General features: G+C 39.3%; 1 protein-coding gene across 2 annotated transcripts in view; it reads right to left on the reverse strand.

Moving 5' to 3' along the window:
* The window catches only part of ZRANB3 (zinc finger RANBP2-type containing 3), a 207633-nt gene that overhangs the window by 166557 nt on the left and 15062 nt on the right, over nt 1–26014 (reverse strand). For both annotated transcript variants that reach the window (XM_012928208.2, XM_058664438.1), the window contains exon 2: nt 20158–20333. In XM_012928208.2, the coding sequence (XP_012783662.2) occupies nt 20158–20318 (161 nt within the window). In that variant the 5' untranslated portion in view covers nt 20319–20333. The remainder of the gene's footprint in view (nt 1–20157; nt 20334–26014) is intronic.

Here is a 26014-nt window from a genome sequence, read left to right on the forward strand (position 1 = left end):
AATCCACATCTCCCAGATAAAAGGAAGGATGTCAATTACCTGAGCCTTTGCAGCTGTTCCCTAGGGTCCAGATTAGCAGGAAGTGGGAACTGGGCAAAGGACCCAAGCATTCTGATGTGTGATGTACGTATCCTAATTGGTATTTTTACCACTAAGACATAGGTTTGGCACTGGTACAATGCCTCATTAGCTAAATCTTTGCCTTGCACATGCTGAGATCCCATAGGGGTACTGGCCCTTGTCCAGGCTGCTCTGTTCCCATCTAGCTCCCTGTTTGTGGCCTGGGAAAGCAGTTGAGTATGGTCCAAAACCTTGGGATCCTGCACCCATGGGGGAAACCCAGAAGAAGCTCCAGGCTCCTTGCTTTGGATTAGATTGGCTCAGCTTAAGCTGTTAAAGCCACTTGGAGAGTGAACCAGTGGATGGAACATCTTTCTCTTTGTTGCTTCTTCTCTCTGTAAATCTGCCTTCCCAATAAAAATAAATAATTAAATCTTTTTTTTTAAATATAAGAAGAAAGAATGAAAGACGGAGGTTCAAATTCCATCTTCACCGTTATCTTTTACAGTCACAGCTGTTCCTTTGAAGTACCTAGAAATAACACCACTTTCACTGAACAGATCTTGCAGTAATTAAGACCCATTAACAGAATTGTCTTGTAGATGGCTGGCCTCAAAGCAAGAGTTGTGTTTTTGGCTGTTTTCAAAAGCAGCTTACACATATCAACAAAACCAGCACTTTTTTGTTTTAACTGGAAAGTCAGATTTACAGAGAGGAGGAAAGATTTTGTGTCTGCTGGTTCACTCCTGAAGTGGCCACAGCTGCTGGACCTGAGGCAATCTGAAGCCAGGAGCTTCTTCTGGATCTCCCACACGGGTGCATGGTCCAAAATTCCTTGGGCGTGGTGGGGGGGGAGGGTCCTCTACTTTTTCCCAGGCCACAAGCAGGGAGCTGAACCTGGAACTGTCATAGGAAGTGGCACCCATATGGGATCCTTGCACAAGCTAGGTGAGGATTTAGCCACTAGGCTGCCATGCCAGATCAATAACTGCTGTACTTTTTAAGTATTAATTGGCATTTTAAGTTTAGGCAAAGAATTGTTGTATAAAATTGGAACGATAATCCTAATAAAACAATATAGGCGGAGCTGGCGGTTGGCCTAGCAGTTAACACAGCAGAGACAGCTCAAGTGGTTGGATTCCCGTCACCTGTTTAGTATATCTGAATAAAGTTCCTAGCAGTTGGCTTCAGTATCAGACTAAAGCTGGACACTGCAGGCATTTGGAGAATCAATCAGCATTAAAAAACTTTCTATCTGCTTCTCTCTTGTTCTACACCACAAATTAATTTTTAAAATTATATACATGCATAGGCCTCATTAGTATATGGTAAAAGAACCTAAGAAACCTTTTATAAAAAAAGCAAACAAATAAATTTTTAAGACACAAAATCAAATTTATGATATCGAATCAAAACCCTTTTAGATAATGTAACAAATTCATTTAAAAAGATTTAACACTGCTTTGCAATAGAATACTTGGAGCTATAGAGAGGAACACACACACACACACACACATATCCCACAAATTCTTCTATCCACTGGTTCAGTCCCCAAATGGCAACAATGGTCAGAGCCAGCAAGTACCAAGCCAAGAGCCAGAAGATTCTTCCATCATGAAGGAGCAGCGGCCCAAGAACTTGGGCCAGCCTCCACTCTTCACCACAGCATTAAAAATGAGCTGGGTTAGAAGAGCAGCTGGGACTCGAACCCACTTCCATATAAGATGCCAGCAACACATGCAGAGTTCTAGCTTGTTACATCACTATGGCACCTGGTGGTCCCCAGTATTGCTTTTTTATTCACTAGAATAGTATGAGTTGTTTAAGACCTGGAATACTATTGGTTGGATCTATGTAGAATCTATGTAGGATTTAACATATACTCTAAAATGCTGCAAAAAGAGGTGTATTTTATTTTCTTGATTTTTAGCTAACCAAAAAAGCCTGCAGCATAGCAAAATAAATTCTTTAAATGCTAAATAATAAAGCTTCAGATTGCTGGAACAAAAGCTTTTTTTTTTAAGATAAAAATATTATTTCACTTTCTTTTGAAAGAAACATATTGACGAAAGCAATGAAAGAAACTACAGACATTTCTTTAATGAATACAGTTCCGTTAAGCAGTCTGATAGAACATAGTGCAAAGAGAAACAGCACAGATTGGCTTTTTCTAGTGTGGGTGTCCTGGTATTCTTGGGATCTTTCACCCACACACATGAGTCAGTTTTATATAACACTGTAATGTACAATTTTCCTCCTACTCACAAGCCAACACTTCAGAGGTAAGATCTTACCATGACTTATTTAAAGAATATGGTAACTTGGAACATTTTAATATTTTATAAAATGTGCAAACAGCCAAATTATTACTATGTCAGCAACAAGCTCCGTGGCTTCCAAAGAAGCATCGCAGTGTGTTTCAGAACTGTAAGCATTTTGTGAGAGGAGGTGAAGAAAATATGTAAATTATTTCATTGTAACCAAAGTTTACAACTTTCTAAAGGATAGGATTGAAAAGGAAGAAAAACAGGACTGATTCCGTTTTCTCCACAGTATATCAAACATCCAATTTCTTAGGGTAAATTGAAAGAATATATACAAAATCAGGTTACTATATGTATAAAATGAATATCTAGATCATTTTTACTGTTAATTGTAAAAATCCTTTTTGCTCATAGCACTACTAGAAACCAATCACTCTTTCTATGATTCACTTCGGAAATTATTATTAAACTGAGCCATTTTTTCCCATTAATTATTTATCATGAGAAGACAACATTATTGGAAGGAAGGAGTCTCTCAAAGGAAGAAAGCAAAGCAGGTTAACTGAGAAATACAATTTCAAAGCAGCAAATAAAGATAAAAATGAAATTCATCCTTTAGAAACTCTAGAAACTTAAGTGGCATATAAAGACAAGCATCTTTCAGGCCATGGGGTTGGGACAAAAGCAGCTCCCTGCAGTGTGGCAGCTGTGCCGGGTGCCCCAGGCAGGCCAGACCCGCTGGGGACTTGGACCAAAGCCACTGCAAAAAGGCAATGACCCAATTCTAGGCTTTCTCCAGGCCCAAGAGGTCTCTTCCCTCAGGGAAAGTACATCTTGAGGGAAACTTGGGAACTGGATTAAGGGCCTGGCTCCATCCTGTCGCTAACATCTTGCAGCAGGAGGAGCTTGGGAGGGACAGACATTTGGCATGGGTCGGGGGCTGACCAGGCTGAACCAGTTCACATCACCCACTGGCGAATCACAGCTCCAGAACAGAGTGTGGGTCGAGCCAGGTTTGGTCGCGACAAAAACCAGTGCACATGGCGGAATGCCAAGGTAAGATGACCCTTACCAGATGTGGCCGCAGCATCCAAACACCACACTTGAGAACCAGGGAGGGAGGGGGTGGAGCCAGCAGGGGGAATCTGGGGGGTGCTCCCCGGCTGGACAACCACTCCCACTGGAGAGCATGAGCTGGGATGGGGGTAGACCAGACAGGGAAGGGCTACAACACCTGTGGGCCTCATGTGAGCTACATCAGGGAAAAGCCAGGCTGGGGTGGGGGTGATTGTTCCTACTGGTGCAAACTACAATTAGAGTGGGTGAGGGTTGGTTGGGCTTAGCCGCAGCACCAGCTGGCAGAGGCTGGCACTGGGGGGTTAAATCTGTCAAGTTAAACTCCAGAACCAACTGGAGAGTGCATAATCCGGGAGTGGGAGTGGCCTAGAAGGGAGATAGTAGTCTCCTCCCTCTTGGTTACCACTCCTGCTCAGCTTCTGCCTGTGGCCTGGAAAGGTAGTCAAGGATGGCCCAAGGCCTTTGGACCCTGCACTCAGGTGGGAGACGCAGAAGAGGCTACTGGCTCCTGGCTTTTGGATCGGCGCCGCTTCGGCTGTTGCAGCAGCTTGGGAGTGGATCAACAGACAGAAGATCTTCCTCTCTATCTTTACTTCTCTCTATGTATCTAACTTTCCAATAAAAAAAACCAAACATATTCGTATGTAGGAGACATGGCCCAGAATCATCAGTAACTAGCAAAACGCTAACAAGTATTAAACTAGGATGGTGACTCCAATGGAATTCCTTCAAAAATTTTCTTTATTTTTTCATGTACTTGAAATTTTCCACAATAAAAAGGCTTAGGCAGGGGCTGGCATTATGGTGTAGTAGTCCAAACTTCCACCGGTTACACTAGCATCTAATAGGGGTGCTAGTTTGTGTCCCAGCAGCTCCAGTTTTGATTCAACTCCATGCTTATAGCCTGGGAAAACAGCAGAAGATAGCTACATCCTTGGGCTCCTGCATCCAGGTGGGAGAAGTGGGAGAAGCAACTGGCTACAAATCAGCTTAGCTCCAACAGTTGCAGCCATTTGGGGAGTGAATCAGGTGATGAAGGAGCTCTCTCCTTTTCTCTCTGCCTTTCAAATAGAAAAATAAAGTTTATGAAAAATAAAAGGCAATATTCATGAATTTTCTTACAGGACAAAATGTTAGGTAGCGGTCGTAATAAGCTCATTTGAGAGTAGGCCTAAAAATTCGTTTTCTTTCTTCATTTCTATTGGCCTTCATTTCTACTGGCACAAATTTAACTTTCTAGTTTAAACTCTTATCACTTTTGCTTATAAAACTTCCACTGTTTTTAATAACCTTAGATACTAAATTTAGTATTAATGTTTATTTTACTTGCTATAAAATATGGCATCTCCATGGCAACAGGCAGCAAGAAGCAAAGGAAATATGGATATGTTTATTTGCCATGAATATGAGCCAAAATGGAAACTTCAGAGGCAAAAAGTGACCAAAGAGGTAACTGATAATCCATAGCAACTCCCTGGAGTAGTCTTCCAAAGTCTAAGTAACTGTGCTTATATAGATATGCTCCCTCTTAGCTATTATTCCCTGGCCGGACAGAGTCAGTACACTTTGATCAACAGAGCTGTCAGCTGAAGATTGTGGAGTAGAAAAAAATGGAAGGAGAAATGTCTTAGAGTAGTTGGGTCCTTCCAGAACCACAGATGTTTCCTGTGGGCCCTCTTTCTAACCTCCAGTGCTCATGGGGCCACGCTTACACTCTCATGCCAAAAACAGGCCCCCCTCGGGGGTGATTTATTGCTTGTTTCTTGGTGGCTCAATTGTTTACTCTCTTAATCTTACTTATACCTCTGAAAGGTTCTAACTAACATCTTTTAGGCTGAAAAGAGTAATATCATATTTTCTGTTAGAACTGATGAATGAACTGGTATAAAAAACAGTAGTGAGTTGGAATCGGGATTTTTAAAATAGAATAGCGAGTTGTAATGCAACTATTTCAGTAGTGCATTATAGATAGGTGTTCCTACACCAGGGTAGTTCATAAAGTTTACAGAAACTTGTATTTCAAAAAACTGCACACGAATTTCCAAAGTATTGGTACTAAAATGAACTTAAATTTCATTCTATCTTTCACAACATTTTTAAAGAATCTTTGTAAAAACATGTATATGTATAAATATTTGGGAACATTATTTATTCTCATTTATTTAATAAGCAGATTAACTGAGAGAGATATCTTCTACCCACTGATTCACTTCTCCATGCACACAATAGCTATAGCTGGACCATGCAAAAGTCAGGAGCCAGCAACTATATGCGGGTCTCTCCTTTCAGTGGCAGTTCTAGAATGGTCATCCGGTGCCTACCAGGGTGCACCTCAGCAGGAAGTTAAGTCAAAAGCAAAGCTGGGACCCAAATTGAGGCTCACAGGTGTACAGTGCAGGCATCCAATGAAGTGCCTACACAATGCTTGACCAAATATAAACAAAAATACGTTTATTTATATTTTCAATTTATTTGTGAATATAAAATACAGGAAATTATACAATTCTTTTGTATATATAGTAAAAAACTTGAGTATGTTCATAAAATGAATATAATGAGGTAAACAGTACCAAGTTATGAGAATATTATCAATACCAACCTATCATCAAGAATATTACCAATACCTATCAATAATATCACATACCTACTTCTGGAACTATTTTTTAAAGACTTATTTATTTTTGTTGGAAAGGCAGATATGCAGAGAGGAGGACAGACAGAGAGAAACATCTTTCATCCACTGATTCACTCCCCAAGTGAACTCAAGAGCTGGTAATTGGCCGACCTGAAGTCAGGAGGTTCTTTCTGGCCTCCCACACGAGTGCAGGATCCCAAGACCTTGGGCTGTCCTCGACTGCTTTCCCAGGCCACAAGCAGGGAGCTGGATGGGAAGTGGGGCTGCTGGGATTAGAAATCGGCGCCCATATGGGATCCTGATACATGCAAAGCAAGGACCCTAGGCACCAGGCTATCATGCCAGGCCCTACTTCAGGAACTTATCTTTCACAAACTGCAAACCCTCACCAAACAGTGTTTGCTACCGGACTTCTAACATCATAGGCTAGCATGCTTTCTATATATCTTACATAAATGGTTGAACATAAACTATCATATAGGGCCCGGCAGCGTGGCCTAGTAGCTAAAGTCCTCACCTTGAACGCGCCGGGATTCCATATGGGAGCCGGTTCTAATCCCAGTAGCTCCACTTCCCATCCAGCTCCCTGCTAGTGGCCTGGGAAAGCAGTCAAGATTGGCCCAAAGCCTTGGGACCCTGCACCCATATAGGAGACCTAGCAGAGGTTCCTGGTTCCTGGGTTCAGGTCCGCACAGCACCAGCCATTGCGGTCACTTGGGGAGTGAATCATGGGACGGAAGATCTTCTTCTCTGTCTCTCCTCCTCTCTGTATATCTGACTTTGTAATAAAAATAAATAAATCTTTAAAAAAATAAAAAATAAACTATCATACGATTTTTATATGAACTGACATATATAACGGATATATTTAAAATATGCAACTAATTAAAAATAATGAGAAATTGGAACTAAAACAAGTTGCTTTGGTGAGAAAAATTCTGAAATCCTCGCATGGCTTTTCATTACACACGTTTTCCATGAACTTTGTGAAGGAATACGGAATATCCTATCTTCTTTTATCTCAGATAATGTTTGAAAGATTCATCCAACTGTGAGAATAGCAGTAGGTTTTCACTCCAGTTGCTGCCAAGTTTATCTACAAACCAGTTCTTTCCTATTCCATTGATGATTTTCAATTTTGGCTGCTATTACAAATAGTACTGCTACAAGCCTTCTTTTGGTAAACATGTTACCTCTACACTCATGAAAAACATTACAGGATTTTACCATATATTCATAAATGGTAAGCATTGCACAACAGTTTTCCAAAGCAGTTGTACAATTTCCTCTTCTAAGAAAAAGTCACAATTTTTGCACAGCCTTGTTGATAGCATTCCTTTTTTTAAAATTTAGCCATTTTCATGAGATACTATTGCTAGCCAATTTTGCTATTATCACTAATACATATGTTCAAGAAGGCAATTAAATATCACTCTTTAAATTCAAAAGTCCTATTCTAAAATGCTACAGAATTGTAGAAGGATAATCCCAGGTAAAAACTCAAGGTAAACATTTAGTGTGGTAGTTAAGACATCAATTAGTATGCTTATACCCCATTCTATGGTACATGGGCTCAATACCAGAATTCAATTCCTCATTCTAGCTTTCTGCTAATGCACACCTGGGAAAAAGCAGTGGTAAGTAATTGCATTTCTTCCTGACACCCACATTGAAAAATAGGGAGTGAGTCGTTGAATCTTGACTGTGGCCCAGTACAGGCCAAACTCACACGTTTTTAGTGCTTGGTAAGCAGATAACAGTCTCCTTTCTCTATGTGCCTCTCAAAGAAATATACTTTTTCTCATGGCTGATGAAACAGAGGTTTCTTAAAACAAAAGCAATAGTTTGTTTATTAGCAAACAGACTTACTGCTTTATATATCATTTACACTCTGGGGTACAAGCACCCAGGTCTTTCTCTGAACACCTTTATAAGGTGTTTGATGTTTGAGGAGGTTGCAAAAAAAATGAGGCTATTTTACATTAAAATTAACAATGTAAATATTCAAATTAAGGGTTCATTCTTTCACTCTTTTTGCATATTAAATTAAGGTAACCATGGGAACTTTTGCCCTAGTATTAACATAATTTAATTAAGAATCTTTTTCTAGCAAAGCTACCAGATGCTACCTACCTATTTATCTATCTATACATATCTATATATCTATCTTTATCTATCTATATCACTGATGTAAAAATATATTCTACATTTAGCAAACAGGTAAGAATTACTAGCACTACAAAAGTAGCACACCTAAAAAGGTATTTTTTTTAATACAAAAAAACTGCAACTTTGAAAAGAAAACAAAAGAAATTAAGTTGTCATCAAGTGATACCTTCAAAGAACACAAATTAATATCTTTTCCTTTTTGCAAAGTACAAAGTCCTCTTTCCCATGTAGACAGATAATTGGAACAAATTGCTCTGACAGGATTCCCAGAACAAATGAGATACACTTTACTTCAGAACAACATCCACACAAAGAATATTAACTAATGATAAAGGCAACAAAGCTAAGCCTAATTCATTCAGTGACAGGCTTCCGACATCTCCCCTGCTGTGGACAAGTAAATGACAGAGAGCAAATCTTCTTCATATAAACATTTGATGTGGTAATCAGTTTTTCAATGATTTTAACCATGTATCTTCACAAATACACATATCCATGGATATAAACTATCTTATCACATACTTAAATGATGTATCTAACATTGAACTTGGTGAAGAAGAGATTGAAAAATTCAATGCATGATTACTTAACATCTTAGAAAAAAACTGGAAGAAATCTAGAAACCTTAAATAACAACCATGAAGATGACTTACCAATATTAATATATTTTTAAATTTTCCAAACTGAGGGAGAGAAAACACTGCACTAGATATATAGAGAAAAGGCAAGACACAATTTCAAAGGAGAGGGACACCTTTATTGCAAGTGTCCTTCTTTACAGCAACGAAAAGGGATAGCCCAGAGTTTCCAAAGGCCTAGCCTGGCTACTGGGGGAGAAGAGAAAGGACTCAATGACAAACGTAAATGCAGGAAATAAAATATGGCAGCAGCAAGAATGAGAAATGATACAGTAAGCTTCACTCATTGTCATCTTCTTCTGACTCAGAAAATAGAATTTAAAAAATTTATTACAATAAAAAAAAAATAATTGTTGGTAAGACACTAGCTTAGCCATCCTTCCCAAGATGATCTTTTGCAAATACCGAACTAAAGAAACACTGCTCCTTAGTAATACATAAGGAATAATTTAAACAAGGCAACATCAGAAAGTTACAAATAAAGAGGGCAATAAAATGGAAAATCACAGAAGGAAAAAGTTATTATGCAGTTGATGAATATTATAGTCAAAAATTTTGTCACGAATTTAAACTTAAGGAAACAATTGTATCTATTATATAAGAAACATAAAGAACAGACACAAGGGATCAGGGAAGGTATGATTAAAAGGAAATGTGAGGGGCCAGCATCGTGGCCTAGCGGCTTAATCCCTCGGCTTGAATGCGCCAGGATTCCGTATGGGCGCCAGTTCTAACCCTGGCTGCCCTGCTTCCCATCCAGCTCCCTGCTTGTGGCCTGGGAAAGCAGTTGAGGACGGCCCAAAACCTTGGGATCCTGCACCAGCTTGGGAGACCTGGAGCAAGTTCCAGGCTCCTGGCTCCGGATTGGCTAAGCACCAGCCATTACGGTCACTTGGGGAGTGAATCATTGGACGGAAGATCTTCCTCTCCGTCTCTCCTCCTTCTCTCTGTATATCTAACTTTGCAATAAAAATAAATCTTTAGGGCCCGGCGGCGTGGTCTAGCAGCTAAAGTCCTCGCCTTGAAAGCCCCGGGATCCCATATGGGCGCCGGTTCTAATCCCGGCAGCTCCACTTCCCATCCAGCTCCCTGCTTGTGGCCTGGGAAAGCAGTCGAGGACGGCCCAATGCATTGGGACCCTGCACCCACGTGGGAGACCCGGAAGAGGTTCCAGGTTCCCGGCATCGGATCTGCGCGCACCGGCCCGTTGCGGCTCACTTGGGGAGTGAATCATCGGACGGAAGATCTTCCTCTCTGTCTCTCCTCCTCTGTGTATATCTGGCTGTAATAAAATGAATAAATCTTTAAAATAAATAAATAAATAAATAAATCTTTAAAAAAAAAAAAGGAAATGTGAACCTACACATGAGAGAAGCAAATAATATGTAAATCCTACTAAAACACAGAACAAATAGAAGCAGAAGAGAGGACAAAGGAACATACTTAAAGAATACAACGGAAAATATTTCCCGGGAATGAAGAAACAGCAAGAGAGTGTTACAGAAGACAAAGGAAAATGACAGGAAAAAAAATTATATAAACAATAGGCCAAGAAAAATCAAGAGACACAGGTATATTCCTGATGTAATCAAAGAATTTTTGTCATATCTACAGCAAGAATGAAGATGATCCTGAGCAATCAGACTTCTGAGATTCACAAAATGTTGACATCAATCTGAAGGGTCCCAAAGGAAAACCTGTAAAGCAACCTTGAACACAGTAATGTAAAACTCAGACTGCTTGGAAAGAAAAAGAGGCTTCAGGTTGGCAATTGAAGGGGAGATAGAAAGGAACTGGCCTCTGTTCCCACCATCTGTAGTTACCCACAGATTATTATCTAAGGGGTTGGACTGGGCTTCCAATACAAGATAAGGTCTGTGTATGCTCACTTCCCCATCATTGTGGATATTCAGGAGAATGGGTCCCTTCTTGCAATCCAAAATATCATGGGTGAAGAGTACATCTCCAAGATTCCAATGAATCTAGGTGTTCCTCATTCAGTATCTCAAGTCCAGAAGATGAATTAATCCTTGAAGGAAATGATATTGAACTCAATTCAAATTCAGCCCCAATGATTCAGCAGGCAACAACAGTTAAAAATAAGGATATCAGAAAATGTTGGCATTATATCTATGTCTCTGAAAAAAAAAAAAAAACAGTTCAGCAGGTTCATGAGTGATATCCAAATTTGTCCAGCTAACAGAAGCAAGAATCCTGGATTGTGTCTTTTGGTATTTTAATAATGCAATAAAAGATCTACTGACTGGAAAATTCAACAATTACAAAAAAAGAGATCAAAATAAAAAGAAGTGAATTTTTTCTCAAAATAATTCAAGAAAAGTTTCTAGGAATCAAAGAAAACCATACACTAGAAATTAAAAGAATATTCTTACATCCTTGGCAAAAAGAGACACACAGGATGAACACCAAGTCATAAATCCCAGGACTGGATTGCTAAAGTGAGCGGTGACACACAAAATTAATCACTACCAAGGAGAAAAACCAGGCAGTTCTCATATTGGTCTACAGCAAATCAAGAAGCAATGTCACCAGTTATGAATTGCTGCCAATCTTGCCACTCCAAGCACTATCAAAACCACTTGAGCAAGAACCTCGGAGCATGCCCTACATCCGGGACCCGGGGAGGGTGGGAAATTGGGTGGGCCTTCTCCCTTAATACCCCCTTTAAACCAGAAGGAAACAATATGGAAATAATAGTCTTACCCACTTTCCTATAGCCCTTGAACCTTTTTTACCCTAATTAACTATGTAAAGATTGTCAAAAATATAATTAAAAAAATTAAAAACAAAAAGGAAGCAATGTCTTATAATGTCAGCCAGAAAAGAAAGGAACCCAAAGTCAGGTAATCAGTACAAGATATATGAATTCCAGGCCAAATCTCAATCACTGCACCAAACAGCTGTGCTGGTAAACGGGATTCTACTATAGGCAAAAATTCCTGCTCAGAATTTTCTCCACTATAATATGAATTGAAAGGGAAGTAGCCAGAGCAAGAGAAAACATTTAGCATATGTGTATTTGGCAAATACCTTTTATCCAAAACATAAAAAACTCCTTCAAGTCCATAACAAATAAGTAACACAATCAACATATGGGTAAAACATTTAGATACTTCATTATATATTATAGGTAATTTATATTTTATATTATATATAATATAAGCATATAGTAACATATATAAATAGAAGGGCAGAGGGCACTGTGAAAGGTTTCGTGTAAAATAGAATAAAAGACGAGCTTATTTTGTTGTAAAACATTTTGTAATTTATGCCAAGTTGTTTCATCCATTGCACATTTGCCACAAGCTTTATGAGAATCTCAAATAAGTTATATAGATGGTTGATCAAAAAACACAGGAAAAGATGCCTAATACTAACTTCTATGGTCTCAGTAGAGCCTTACATATTGTGTGTTACATAGAAAACAATTCTGACAGAGAAAAACCACTAATTCTGAGGATGTTTCAAAAAATCAAAGGGAAAACAGAATTAAATGGAAAATTAGGTTCTGGCATTGTGGTGCATTGGGTTAAGATGTCACCTGAAGTGCTGGCATTCCATGTGGGTACTGGCACAAATCCTGGTTGCTCTACTTCCAATCCACCTCCTAATTGTTGAACCTAGCAAAGTAGCAAGGATGGCGCAGGGCTTGGGTCCCTGCACCCACATGGGAGACCTAGATGGAGCTTCAATATCCTGGCTTAGATCTGGTTCAGCCCAGGATATTGCAGTCATTCATGAGTGAACCAATAGACGGAATATTCCCTTCTTGTCTCTCTCCTTACGACTCAAATCTAACTTCCAGATAAGTAAATCATTTTTTTTTCTTTCTGAATACAAAAAGGTAAGTGTATTTTGACATGAAAACTTTTTGAAATCCAGATAAAGTTTCTTTTTTGTGTAAGTATATATATTCAAAGAACTTCTTGAAAGATCCCCTCTATATGGTGGACAAAGTGTACAAATTTTTAAATAGCAAACAAATGAGGAACTCGGGAACTCAAAATAATATCCTGAGAAGGACAAGACTTCAATCTTACTAACATGCTAATAAAAGAAAAACTGCATGATCTATATCTCACTGTAGAAGAGACAAAAGCCAACGAGGACCGATGAAGGCCTACTGTAGTGCATCTCTGTGTCCAGCACCATGCTTTGCCACTCATACACCTGAGAGAGGATTGAAGGGGTGTAAAGGAGATACAAAAAGAGGTGAGCTAACCATAACAATTAGCAAGATTGCTTGCTAAGTCTGCCAGGAAAAGGTGACATTGCAGAAAACAGAGACGCCAGAGGAGATGTGGCACAAGAAAATTCAAGTACTGGAGTTGGCAAGTGAGGTGTGCATTTTTGATAACTTTGCTTTTCTCTCTGACACAGATCAACTGTGTCTCAATTCCATCAATAGCTTTCCACTACAGAGGTACACAACACACAACAGTAGAGCTGGATGGAAGCTGAAGTCACAGAAAGGATATTCCTTTTAAGGAAGGAAAGAAGGAAAGAAAAGAGGCCACAACCATTCTGTTGTTCTGTAGGTTGAAGGACACGATGCACACAACGTACTCTGAAGTGTTTCAGAAATGCACAAGCTTATAAATAAAATACTTACATAAATAAAAAGACAAACAAAAAATGGCAAGAAATAACATACCATCAACATAATTGGAAAGGATTAAATTGGATATTCTAGGACTTCAAAATACACTAACTGAAATTAAAAACAGAAAATGAAACAGTCCTGTTCTCTAATTTCAAGACAGGTAAGAACTGACTGTTCCTTGACACTAGACAGTTAATCCCAAAACCATGCATAGAGGTGCAATCCTTAAACACTCCTGGTTGCAAAAGCTTTCAGGCTTTCCCAAAGTCCAATTAATACTAATGTCTGCTTTGTTAGACAGTCATATCTTCTTTCTCATTTAATGGGAACAAATTGAGTGGGTATTGGTTTCATGGATACGGAGTCTTTTTCTAAAACTTTGAGGCCCTTTAGGGGGTGACCCAGCAGACAAGTATCTCTGTCTCCTCCTCTTTCTCTGTAACTCTGCCTTTCAAGTAAATAATCGGTGGGGTTTTTGTTAATCTGTTTGTTTTGTGTTTGAAAGATTTATTATTTATTTATTTATTTATTTATTTATTTATTTATTTATTTATTTATTGGAAAGGCAGATTTGCAGAGAAGAGGAGACAGAGAGGAAGGTCTTCCATCCATTGATTCACTACCAAAGTGACTGCAACGGTCAGAGCTGTGCCAATCTGAAGCCAGGAGCCTGTTCTGGGTCTCCCACGCAGGTGCAGGGTCCCAAGGCTTTGGGCCATCCTCAGCTGCTTTCCCAAGTCACAAGCAGGGAGCTGGATGGGAACCAGGGCAGCCAGCACATGCAAGGTGAGGAATCTAGCTTCTATGCTACCATGCTGGGCCCTTGTTTTGTTTTTAAAATAAGGTTGTACAAATGGCTAACAGGGAAACTTCAGTTTGTGAAAAGACTGAATTAAAACATAATTATGTTACTCTTAAAATTTTTTGAAAGCCACACAGATTTTCCATAATGCACATTTCTAGAAAGTTTTTGAAGAGATTTCCTATTCAGGGCTTCAGGAATTTTTACAACAAAATAAACTCTTTTAATTCCATTTTCCATTGTTTTTTTTAGAAGATTTGTGTGTTTATCTGAAAGAAGCCAAAATTATAGAAAGAGATGGAGATACAGAGAAAGAGTATGAAATAGATCTTCTATCCATCTGCTCACTCTGCAAATAACCACAAAAAGCCAGAAGCCTGGAACTGCATCCAGATTTCACATGTGAGTAGTAGGGGTCCAACACTTTAATCATCTTTCACTGCTTTCTCAGGCATATTAACAGGTAGCTGCATCAGAAGTGGAGTAGTTAGGGCTTAAACCAATACTCATGTAGCATATCAGGATTGCAGCAAGCAGCTAAAACTGGTGTGACACAATGCTAATACCTCCATAACTTTTTGAAATACGCATGAAAGAAGTTTTTTTTTCTTTTAAATTTTATTCATATTATTTGGAAAGGCAGATTACGGAGGGAAGGACAGACAGAAAGATCTTCCACCTGCTGATTCACTCCTCAAGTTGCCTCAATAGCCAGAGCTGAGACAATACAAAGCCAGAAGCCAGGAGCTTCTTCCAGGTCTCCAACATGGGTGCAGGGTCCCAAAGCCTTGGGCCATCCTCCATTGCTTTCTCAACCCATAAGCAGGGAGCTGGATGGGAAGTTGAGCAGCTGGGGTGTGAACCAATTCCCACATGGGATCCTGGACTCGAAGGGGGAAGATTAGCCAATTAAGTCACTGCATCAGTCCCCAACAGAAAGTATTACATTTTATTTACCATGGAAGAAATGTAAATAAAAGGCTTAAATGTATATTACTATATATCCACCAGAATATCTAAAACGACATAAACACAGGGAACTGGAAATGTTTATGAGGTTGTGTTCCTATTATCCATAACTCAAATTTAACCACATTAAAATGGGATCTCATTTGGACCTAGTGCTCCTACAGATGTAACTGGTTATGATGAAGTCATTCAAGTAGTATGTCATCAATATGACTAACATCCTTATAAAAAGAGGAAATTTAGCCCCAGACATAAACACAAGCTGATGACACAAGAAACAATGAGTCACTTACAAGTCAGAAGCTTTTTCTTTCACAGGCCACAAAAGTAGCCAACTCTGCCCCCACATTGAGTTTAGGGTGCTATCCTCCAGCACTGTGAGACAACAAATTTCGATTCTTTAAGCCCATCTAGTTGTGACACTTTTTTATGACAGCCCCACCAAACTCTTACAGGCACTATCTATGAAGTAGAATATATGCCTTCATTATCACTCAATATGTATTCTTTTTGATAGATATACTTCAGAAATACATGTTTATCAAATGATTTGTAAAAAAGTGTTCATATCATTACTACCTGCAAGAGCCAAAATTTAGAAACAATTCAAATGTTTACCAGTAGAATAAATTATTGTATCTTCACGCAATACAATTGTATATAGCAATAAGAATGAATGAAGCATATGATCACATGCCAAAGCAAGGAATTATCTCACAATAAAAATGACAGAAGAGCGTCAAAATACAAAAGGCTATATGATATGCCAGTAAATGATACAGCTGAATAGGAAAAGTATGGGCCAAAAGTCAGGACAGTAGTAGCCTCTGGAGAAGAGGAAAGAAGTAGTGTTTGGCAAGGAATAAGAGGAGGTTTCCAGGATTCTGGTAATGGTCAATTTTCTGATTTTTAAAATTTATTTGAAAGGCACAATTACACACAGAGAAGAGAGAAACCATCAATCCACTCAATTTCTGCATGACCACAATGACCAGGATGAAGCCAGGAGGTTCAACCATGTCTTCTACACATGCAGTAGGGACACAGGAAGTTGGCTCATCTGATGATGTTTTCCTAGACACATTGAGAGCTGGATCAGAAATGCAGCAGCCAGGACTCAAACCCACACTCATACCAGATGCTGTTACTGCATGCTACAGCTTAATGTGCTGCATCATGCTAAAAATTTTTCATTTCTGTATTTCGAAATGCAGAATTACAGAGAGAAAGAGGGTACAAGAGAGCAAGCGAGAGAGAGATCTTCCATATGCTGGTTCACTTCTCAAATGGAAACATTAATGGCTACAGCTGGCCCATCTGAAGCTAGGAGTCAGAAGCTTCTTCTTGGTCTTCCACATGGGTCCAAGGGTCAAAGCACTTGGGCCTTCTTCCACTGTTTTTCCAGCTGCCATTTTCAGAAAGCTGGATTGGAAGTGGAGCAAGTGGGATTTGAACTACCGGTGCTGAAAACAGGAGAAGCAATACCCACTATACCACAGTGGCATCCCCTGGTGTATTTCTTGATATTGCTGATGGCTATCTTGTGAAAATTTCTCAAACTATACATTTTTCTGATTATACCTTTTTCTGATTATGGCACAAATTAGTAAGAAAAAAGAATTCAACACACTGAATAGGTTGTGAAACAAGAGAACAGACCAGATGATAATAATTATAAAAGAGAACTTGGAAAATAAGGACAGAGAAAATATGACATATAAGCAAAAAACCATAGAACAGAATAAAAATGTTAAGTTTAAGTCTGATTGCATAAACAGACACAGAAACTGGGCAAAAAGCAATATTTGAAGTGCTGAGAATGTCCTAGACTCAAGAACTACCAATCCCCAAACATGGAGCTGTAGTCTACAACCTTAAAATTCTTTCATACATTTTTCAGTAATAACAACATTCTTGTATGAAATCACACCATTATCTCATCTAAATTTATCTACATTAATTTAATAACATTCTAACAGACTCAAGGTAAAAGTTTTCAAGTTATCCTGAAAGTGTCCTCTAGAGCCATTACTTTTTTTTAAAGAGATTTATTTATTTTTATTGGAAAGGCAGATTTACATAGAGAACTTGAAACAGAGGAAGATCAATCACCCACTGATACCCTCCCCGTAACAGCTGGTCCTGAGGCAATCTGAAACCAGGAGCCAGGACCCAGGTGCCTCTTTTAGGTCTCTCTCATGGGTGCAGGGCCCAAAGGTTTGAGGCAATCTTCCACTGCTTTTCGAGGTCATAAGTAGGAGTAGGACCAGAAGTGTAGCAGCTGGGATATGAACCAGCACCCTTAAGGACTGCTGGAATTGCAGGAAGAGGATTAGCCAGTTGAGGGACCACTGTGCCAATCCATGCGGCCTTTTTTTTTTTTTGAAAGATTTATTCACTTTATTACAGCCAGATATACACAGAGGAGGAGAGACAGAGAGGAAGATCTTCTGTCCGATGATTCACTCCCCAAGTGAGCCGCAACGGGCCAATGCGTGCCGATCCGAAGCCAGGAACCTGAAACCTCCTTCAGGTCTCCCATGCGGGTGCAGTGTCCCAAGTCCTTGGGCCGTCCTCGACTGCTTTCCCAGGCCACAAGCAGGGAGCTGGATGGGAAGTGGAGCTGCCGGGATTAGAACCGGTGCCCATATGGGATCCCGGGGCATTCAAGGCGAGGACTTTAGCCGCTAGGCCACGCCGCTGCTCCAACATGACTTCAAATAATACCTTCATTTGTTGCAGTTTCTAGTACATTATCACAGTTGTCTTTCATGACATAGAAAGCTTTAAAGGGCCAGGGACAGTTATCCTGAAAAAGCATCCCTCGTTATGGATTGTTTGACTGTTTTCCTCATGATTGCCAGATCAAATATTTCCAACACTGCAGAAGCAGAATTATGTCTGTCCAGTGCACCTTACTGTACATGTGGCTGTCAACCCTCTACAGATAAAAGTTTGCTAATTTTGTATATTTTCTCATTGCAATTAGCAAGTCTTTTACAGGGTGATACTTGGAGATTCAAGACTACACCTAATGAATGGCAAGTAGGAAAGCCAGAGCACTGTAGAATATAACCTTCCAAGTGTTAAGAGAAAAAAGAACCTATTTTATTTGCATCAACTAAAATATCACCATTTAACAGTAGAAGTAAACTACTGTGAAATTATTTCCTCATTCTGCAAGAAAAAAATAATACAAAACATTAAATAAAACACAGGCAAATTTTCATTCACCAAAGAGCGGTTTTCAGCTACTAACAGCATTTTTAATAAAAGAAAGGACAGCCATAACTCCAGGAAAGCAGGGAAGATCTAAGCACACAATAATTAGACATTGTTTAAAACAAATCAACATAGCCCTATAGACAGCTTACTTCTTATTTTCCCATGTTGCTCATTCATATTTTGTCAAGATAAGTTAACAGTCCAAGGACAAGTCTTGGTTATTCACTAAGATGGACTATGAAAAGGGTGAAAAGATCTTTACTTCAGCATGGAAAACCCAGTGTCCTTTTATAACTGCATAATTAGGACTGTATAATTCATTTTGACTCAGAAGTCTGAATTGTAAAATTATGCTTAGCATTATGGCAACAACAAGTGGCTCAGATGTAAGCAGTCTGTCTGACTCTAAATCGTATATTTTTTTCTGTTCTGCTGTACTGAAAAAACACAGGATACAAGTTTGAAATTCCCAAAGTAGCTAAAACTAGCAGGTGGTAGTTCAAGATGGCATTTGCAATTGAAGTCTTCTGGAATTCAAAAAACACTGTCATGATGCAAATGGAAGAATCTAACTCCATAAACACAGGAAAGCTACAGAAATTATGTTTAGGTTAGAAAAATTGGGGAAATGGAGCTGTAAGATAATAACCAGCAAATAAACTTAGGTATCAACTAACTCCTATAAATACAAAAGGAACAACTGAGTAAGTGCACAAAAAACCAAATTAATTTCAGTAAGATTTTAGTCAGTAAAAGGAGTAATTCAAAAACAGTACATAGTGGATGATTCTAATTATATGAAGGCGTGGAACAGGCAAAACAAGCGTATGGTTTTAAAAATATCAGAACAATGGTTGACTGTGAGGGTGAAAATTCTGGGGAAACAGGAAGAGAGAACACGACAGGATGATGGATATGATTTAAGTATACGTTTGTATGCTTGGTTAATTCAACTGCAAAAGGGGTAAAAACTACTGATAAATACAAATTCTAGCTACTCATACACATATAGATATTTAGGGGTAAACATAACATCTGTAATTTAGTTCAAAATTAATTGCAAATACAATGGATTTGTTTGATGGATAAATATGCAAACACATATAAATATGTGATAAACCAAGTACAGGAATATGCTATGAACAGATTAGTTAATTAGTTTAAAAGGTACTCATCAACAGTCTTTCAACTTGTTTCTTAATTACAATTTCTTACAATTAAATGTTGGGGAGAATATATACAGTACATGTGACTACAGAGCCAAGTCAATGTTCTCCTTAAACATAGAAAAAAACACGTAAAGACTCAACTTTATAGAAGATTCATGTAACTATTACAAATTTTGAAAATAAAAAATTTACGGCATTAATATTCTAGCAAAACACATTCACAGGTTGCCTGAATTCTAAAGTGGAAAGGCAACAACGAAAATATTATAAAGACAAGTTATACAAAAAAGCAACACATTTTAGAAAACGGCTGGAATGTAACATGTGGAGAAAGTCTAGTAAACCCAATACAGTAACTAAACATAGAAATTTCAGAAGTCAAATTAGTTCATATTTCAAACTGACATCAGTCATATTAAGCTAACTTAGTCAAAATCAACTCTACTGAAGAAAGGTGGTGAATACTAGAGTGACTTAAACAGAAATCTGTTTATTAATACACATGTCTTGAAAGAAGTACTTTACCTGCCATCTCTTTCGAGGGCAAAGGTGATGCCATCTTTCTGGAATGGAAGCAGCTTTGCTCTTAACTTGTCTGGCAAAAAGTCCAGTTGTTTGTAAGATTCATTTGTCAAAGAAGCAATTGGAGCTGCAAAAGACTTTTTCTTGTTTCGAACATGAGGCATGATGATCCCAAAAATCTAAGTATAAAAGGATAGGGAGACAGATATAATCAAGTGGACTACAGAATCATACATAAATAATAATATCACAGTGCTTACAAACAGCTTAAATGTACTAATGTCACAGATCTAAGTTAATTTAAATATGTTCCCAGGCCCAGAGCAATAGGCTATTGGCTAACATCCATGTCTTGCACGCGCCAGGATCCCATATGGGCGCTAGTTAATGTCCCGACTGATCAACTTCTCTTTCAGCTCCCTGCTACTGGCCTGGGAAGGCACTGAGGATGGCCCAAAAGCTTGGGACCCTGCACCCATGAAAGGGACTTGGAAGAGAGTTAGCTCCCTCTACCTTTGCAGCCACTTGGAGAGTGAGACAGTGGATGAAAGATCTTCCTCTGTCTCTCCTTCTCTGTAAATCTGCCTTTCCAATTAAAATAAATGAATCTTTAAATACACACACACACATATACACACACATATATGATCCCAGTGGAGTGACAATTGTGGCACAGCAAGTTAAGCTTCTACCAGCAATACTAGCATGCCGTATGGGCGCTGTTTTGAGATCCACTGATTCACTTCCAATCCGATTCCCTGACAATACAGCAGGAAAAGCATCATTTAAGTGCTTGGATGGCTCCCTAAAACACACATGGCAAACCCTTAATGAAGTTTCTGACTCCTGGCTTCAACCTGCCCCAGTCTCAATCACTGTGGCCATTTGGGGGGCAAACCAGCAAATGCAAACTCCTTTTCCTGACCCTTACTTTCTCTTATGTGTGTGTGTACCTCTGCCTTTCAAATAAGTCTTCAACAAAAACGGTTCCAGCATTGGTCACTATAGTGCCTGCCTTCTGTGATACTGGCATCCTACATTACCATTAGCTCCTGTATGGACTTTTCCAGTTCCACCCTGCCACCTGATAATCCACCTGGGAAAGAGAAGAAAATGATCCAAGTGCTTGGATCCCTGCCACTCATGTGGGAAACTAACACAACCCATCCCTGGTCATGGTGCCCATCTAGGGAGTGAATCTTACAGAAGATGGAACATCAATTGATTCATCAATCTCTCTGATTCTCTGTGTGTCACTCTGCCTTTAAAATAAGTAAAATAAATCTGAGGGTGGGTTACTAAGAAAACTCAAAGCACTGGGTTCAAAAGCAATTATTCCATGTACTTTCTAGAAATTCCCTGTCTTCTACTTCATTTTGAGTCATAATATATCCAGACCATAACTTAGTAAGATAAATGGATTACTGAAAAATAATTTATCAATGAGACTTCCAGAAACGGGATACTTTTTAAAATAAGGCATGAATTTTCTACCAAGAGGTTAGTTCTGTGATTGATCCTTTTATAGGCATATATTTTAACATCACATGAGACTCACTAAGACTAGGGCACTTCTGCATTGAAACAAATTACAAAGTGTAAAGACATTACTTGCAAATGTATAGAAATTAAGTGAGCTAAATATTATTGTCTTTTTTTTTTAAGATTTATTTACTTTTATTGGAAAGTAAGATATACAGAAAGGAGGAGAGACAGAGAGGAAGATCTTCTGTCCAATGATTCATTCCCCAAGTGACCACAATGGCCAGAGTTGAGCCAATCTGAAGCCAGGAGCCAGGAGCTTCTTCCTGGTCTCCCACGTAGGTGTAGGATTCCAAGGCCCTGGGCTGTCCTCAACTGCTTTCCCAGGCCACAAGCAGGGAACTGGATGGGAAGCAGGGCAGCCAGGATTGGAATCAGCAACCCCTATGGGATCTCGGTGTGTTGAAGATGAGAACTTTAGCCACTAGGCCACCACGCCAGACCCTAGTGTGCATTTTGACAATCAAAACCAACTTTATTTAATTGGTCAGATCTGTGTAAACTCTACTTGATAAGGACCTTTCTCATTCTTTGAGTTTCTGCAGATGTAATTTTAAATTTCTAACATAAAAATTTAATACAGCTGTAAATTTTTAGAACTCTGCAAGAGAAAAAACGTTATTAAACCAAACTTACATAATGCATCTCTAATATTTTGCACTTAGCATCTTGTCATCTGTTTATTTATAATCTCATATTTTAAAAAGCTTTCTTTTCAGCTACGGACAGACTTATAAAAACTGTTCCTCTTCCTTAAAAAGTAACCAACCAACGTCAGGCCGGGCATGGTAGCCCACCAACTGAAGTCCTCGCCTGAACCAACATCCCATGTGGACATTGGTTCTGGTCCAAGTGGCCTCGCTTCCCATCCAGTTCCCTGCTTGCGTCCTGGGAAAGCAGTTGAGGACATCCCAGGGCCTTGGGACCCTTTACCCGCATGGCAGACCCCGAAGAGATTCCTGGTCCCTGGCTTAAAACCAGTGCAGCTCAGGCCATTGCGGCCGCGTGGGTAATGATTCAACGGATGGTGGATCTTCCTCTCTGTCTCTCCTCCTCTCTATATATCTGACTTTCCAATGAAAATAGAATAAATATTTCCTTAAAGTAACCAACTTCTTTTCTGTGTCTACTGAGAATCTTAAGAACTAAACAAGCCTTTATTATTAAAAATAAATAAAACACAGGACACTAAGGCCCACACATTCACAGGGCTTATATTCTTCAAGGAGAGACTAAAAATAAACAAATAAACAAGGTGATTTACAGCACAAATATTACAAGGGTAATGGTCACAGTGAGGCTGACCTGGAGAAGCCTGTTTTAAAAGGTGCTATTTGGACTACAGTTTGAAGATAGAAAAAGCCAGTCCAAGGCCAAAATTAAGAGATTACTCCAGGGGCAGAAAAACCAGTGCAAGGCGCTGGCGCTGATAAAGGCCTCTGAGATTTCAAGAAACAAAAAGAAGGCCAATGTTCCTAAACCAAGTAAGAACACAATACAAGGCAAAGCTATTGAGATAAGCAAAAATAAAATCAATTGTAACCTTGAAAAAGACTTTGGATTGTATCTTAAGAATGAAGTGAAACTAATGGAAACGTGGTATTGTATCATTAGTCTCACGTGCCTATTTAGTTAAAATTCGATAGTCAATAAATAATTTCCCCCATCATACCAGCTGTGGCTTTTTTTTTTAATTGGAAAAGTTTTTTTTTTTTTTAACATTTCGTGTTTTTTTATTGGAAAGGCACAGATTTACAAAGAGGAGGAGAGAGAGAGAGGAAGATCTTCCATCTGATGATTCACTCCCCAAGTGGCCACAATGGCCAGAGCTGAGCAGATCCAAAGCCAGGAGCCAGGGGCCCCTTCTAAGTCTCCCAGGCTGGTGCAGGGTCCCAAAGCTTTGGACAGTCTTAGACTGCTTTCCCAGGCCACAGGCAGGGAGCCAAATGAGAAGTGGGGCCACCAGGATTAGAACCAGTGCACTAATGATATCCTGGTGCATGCAAGACAAGGACCCTAGCTGCTAGGCTACTGTGCCAGGCCCCCAGCTGCGTTTTCAATGTTTGACAGCTTCGTTTTTCTAGTAACTTTCATAAGGAAAGTAGATACATAACATTTTTATCTGTATTGGAAATTCTATTGAATAGTACTTACAAACACACTTTTAAGCAGGGAATTGGCACAATATAATAGAAAATACAGCTACTACCAATAGGAGAGCAGATAATGAATGTCTCTATAGAATTTAGCCAATCAACAACGCTCCTACTGCTCCTGTAGGAAACTAGATTTAGAAATGACTTGTGATTCAGACCAGTTTGAATAAAAGTCCTCAAAGATATCAACAAGTATATATCCCTAGTATTTCTCAGTAAGACTATTATGAACCAAAAACAGCAAATACAAACTGGTTCCCAGAAACAGGAAATCTGTTACTAGATGGCTACACACCAAAACCATCTTGAAGAGTAATAGTAGAGAGATTAGGGAAATGTATGACAGGTAAAACAAACAGAACTCATGGATTAATTAACCTGTGCAGAGTAAGAGAACTGTGCAATCAAGATGCGATTCTGGGAGTGGCCATTCAGTCCAGTGGCTAAGACACCCACACCTGACACTGGAGGATCTGGCCCAGACTAGCTCTAGACTCTGGTTCTCTGAAAACAGACTGGACGGCCCAAGGAATTGCATTTCTGCTACCACAGAGGAGACATTGAATTCTCGGATCCCTTCTTCAACTATGCCCAGAAGTGGCCACTGTATGCATTAGGGGAGTGAATCAGTAAAAAGGAGAGCTCCCTTCACCACCACCACCCCGGACAAATATGTATTTATCCCTAACCAAATAATAACAACGAAAAGATATGGCTCTAGACAGCAATGCACTTAGTGTTGGATTGAACCAAGACAAGTAAAGTTTCTGAAGAAATGAATAAGAGAAGGAAACAAGACAGGTTAGGCACACACGAGGCCTGAGATAGCTTTAAGATAGGAACTGGAAATATCAAACTGGGCAGGATAAATGAACCTGAAACTCAAATAAGGAGACAATGAGGCTGGAGACACTGCATTCAAATTCTCCCCTACCTTGCTGGTAGCCACTAGTTTGCTAATCAGACATGTTCATTCACGATTTTAATACAGAAGGTCAAGATTTAGGGACCAGCGGTATAGTGTTGCTGATAAACTGCAGTCTGTGATGCTGGAATCACATAGGGACACTAGCTCAGGTAATGGTTATTATCACTTGTGATCCAGCTCCATACTAATGACCTGGGAAAAACAGCCAAAGATAGCCCAAGTACTTGGGCCCCTGCCACCTACGTGGGAAATCAAGATGCAGCTCCTGGCGTCAGAATGGCTTAGCTGTGGTTTTTGTGGACAAATGGAGAATGAACCAACAGATAGAAGATGTATCTTCCCTTGTATCTCCCTCGCTCGCTATAACTGACTTCCAAATGAATAAATAAATATTTAAAAATTTAGGGCCCTGGCACGATGGCCAAGTAGTTGAAGTCCTCACCTTGAACACGCCAGGATCCCATATGGAAGCTGGTTCTAATCCCAGCAGCTCCACTTCCCATCCAGCTCCCTGCCTGTGGCTGGGAAAGCAGTTAAGGACTTCCCAAAGCCTTGGGACTCTGTACCCACATAGGATACCTGGAAGAGGCTGAAGGCTCCTGGCTTTGGATCAGCTTAGCTCTGGCCGGTGTGGCCACTTGGGGAGTGAATCAACGGACAGAAGATCTTCCTCTTCTCTCTCTCTCCTCCTCTCTGTACATCTGTCTTTCCAATAGAAACAAATAAATCTTTCAAAAAATTTTAAAAATTTTAAAAAAAAGGTCAAAATCAAAGAAGCAGAAATTAAGGAAAATCTATTCTGGTAAATGTAGCAGCAGGTGAAAGAACCATATCCACTTCACAGATGTTAACAGAAATCTCAGAAGTACTTTTCAGGGTCATGTATAGAGAGGTGTAATATTTTAGGGTAAACACTGGCAAGAAGGTTAAAAAACATTCACAAAAATGACTTAACTGTTTATCCAAGGTTTGTTCTTGCTTTATATACTTTGTAAAACCTGATAACGGGCAGTCTAAGGAAGAATATTTGCCAAAATGACATTGTCTTCCAACTAAATGATTTACTTTACGAGGAATGCCTGGCTGAGGACGACATTTGCAACAATAAACAACGAAAGCTAATATTATCTTACTCAAAATGTATTTTAATAGAATTATACATGACACAAAGAATTATCCAATACAAAATTAAAAAGCAAAAAATTGTAAGAAAATACTCAAAAAAAATTTAAAC

Source organism: Ochotona princeps, chromosome 5, assembly GCF_030435755.1.
Source record: "Ochotona princeps isolate mOchPri1 chromosome 5, mOchPri1.hap1, whole genome shotgun sequence".
In the NCBI taxonomy this organism is placed as follows: Eukaryota; Metazoa; Chordata; class Mammalia; order Lagomorpha; family Ochotonidae; genus Ochotona; species Ochotona princeps.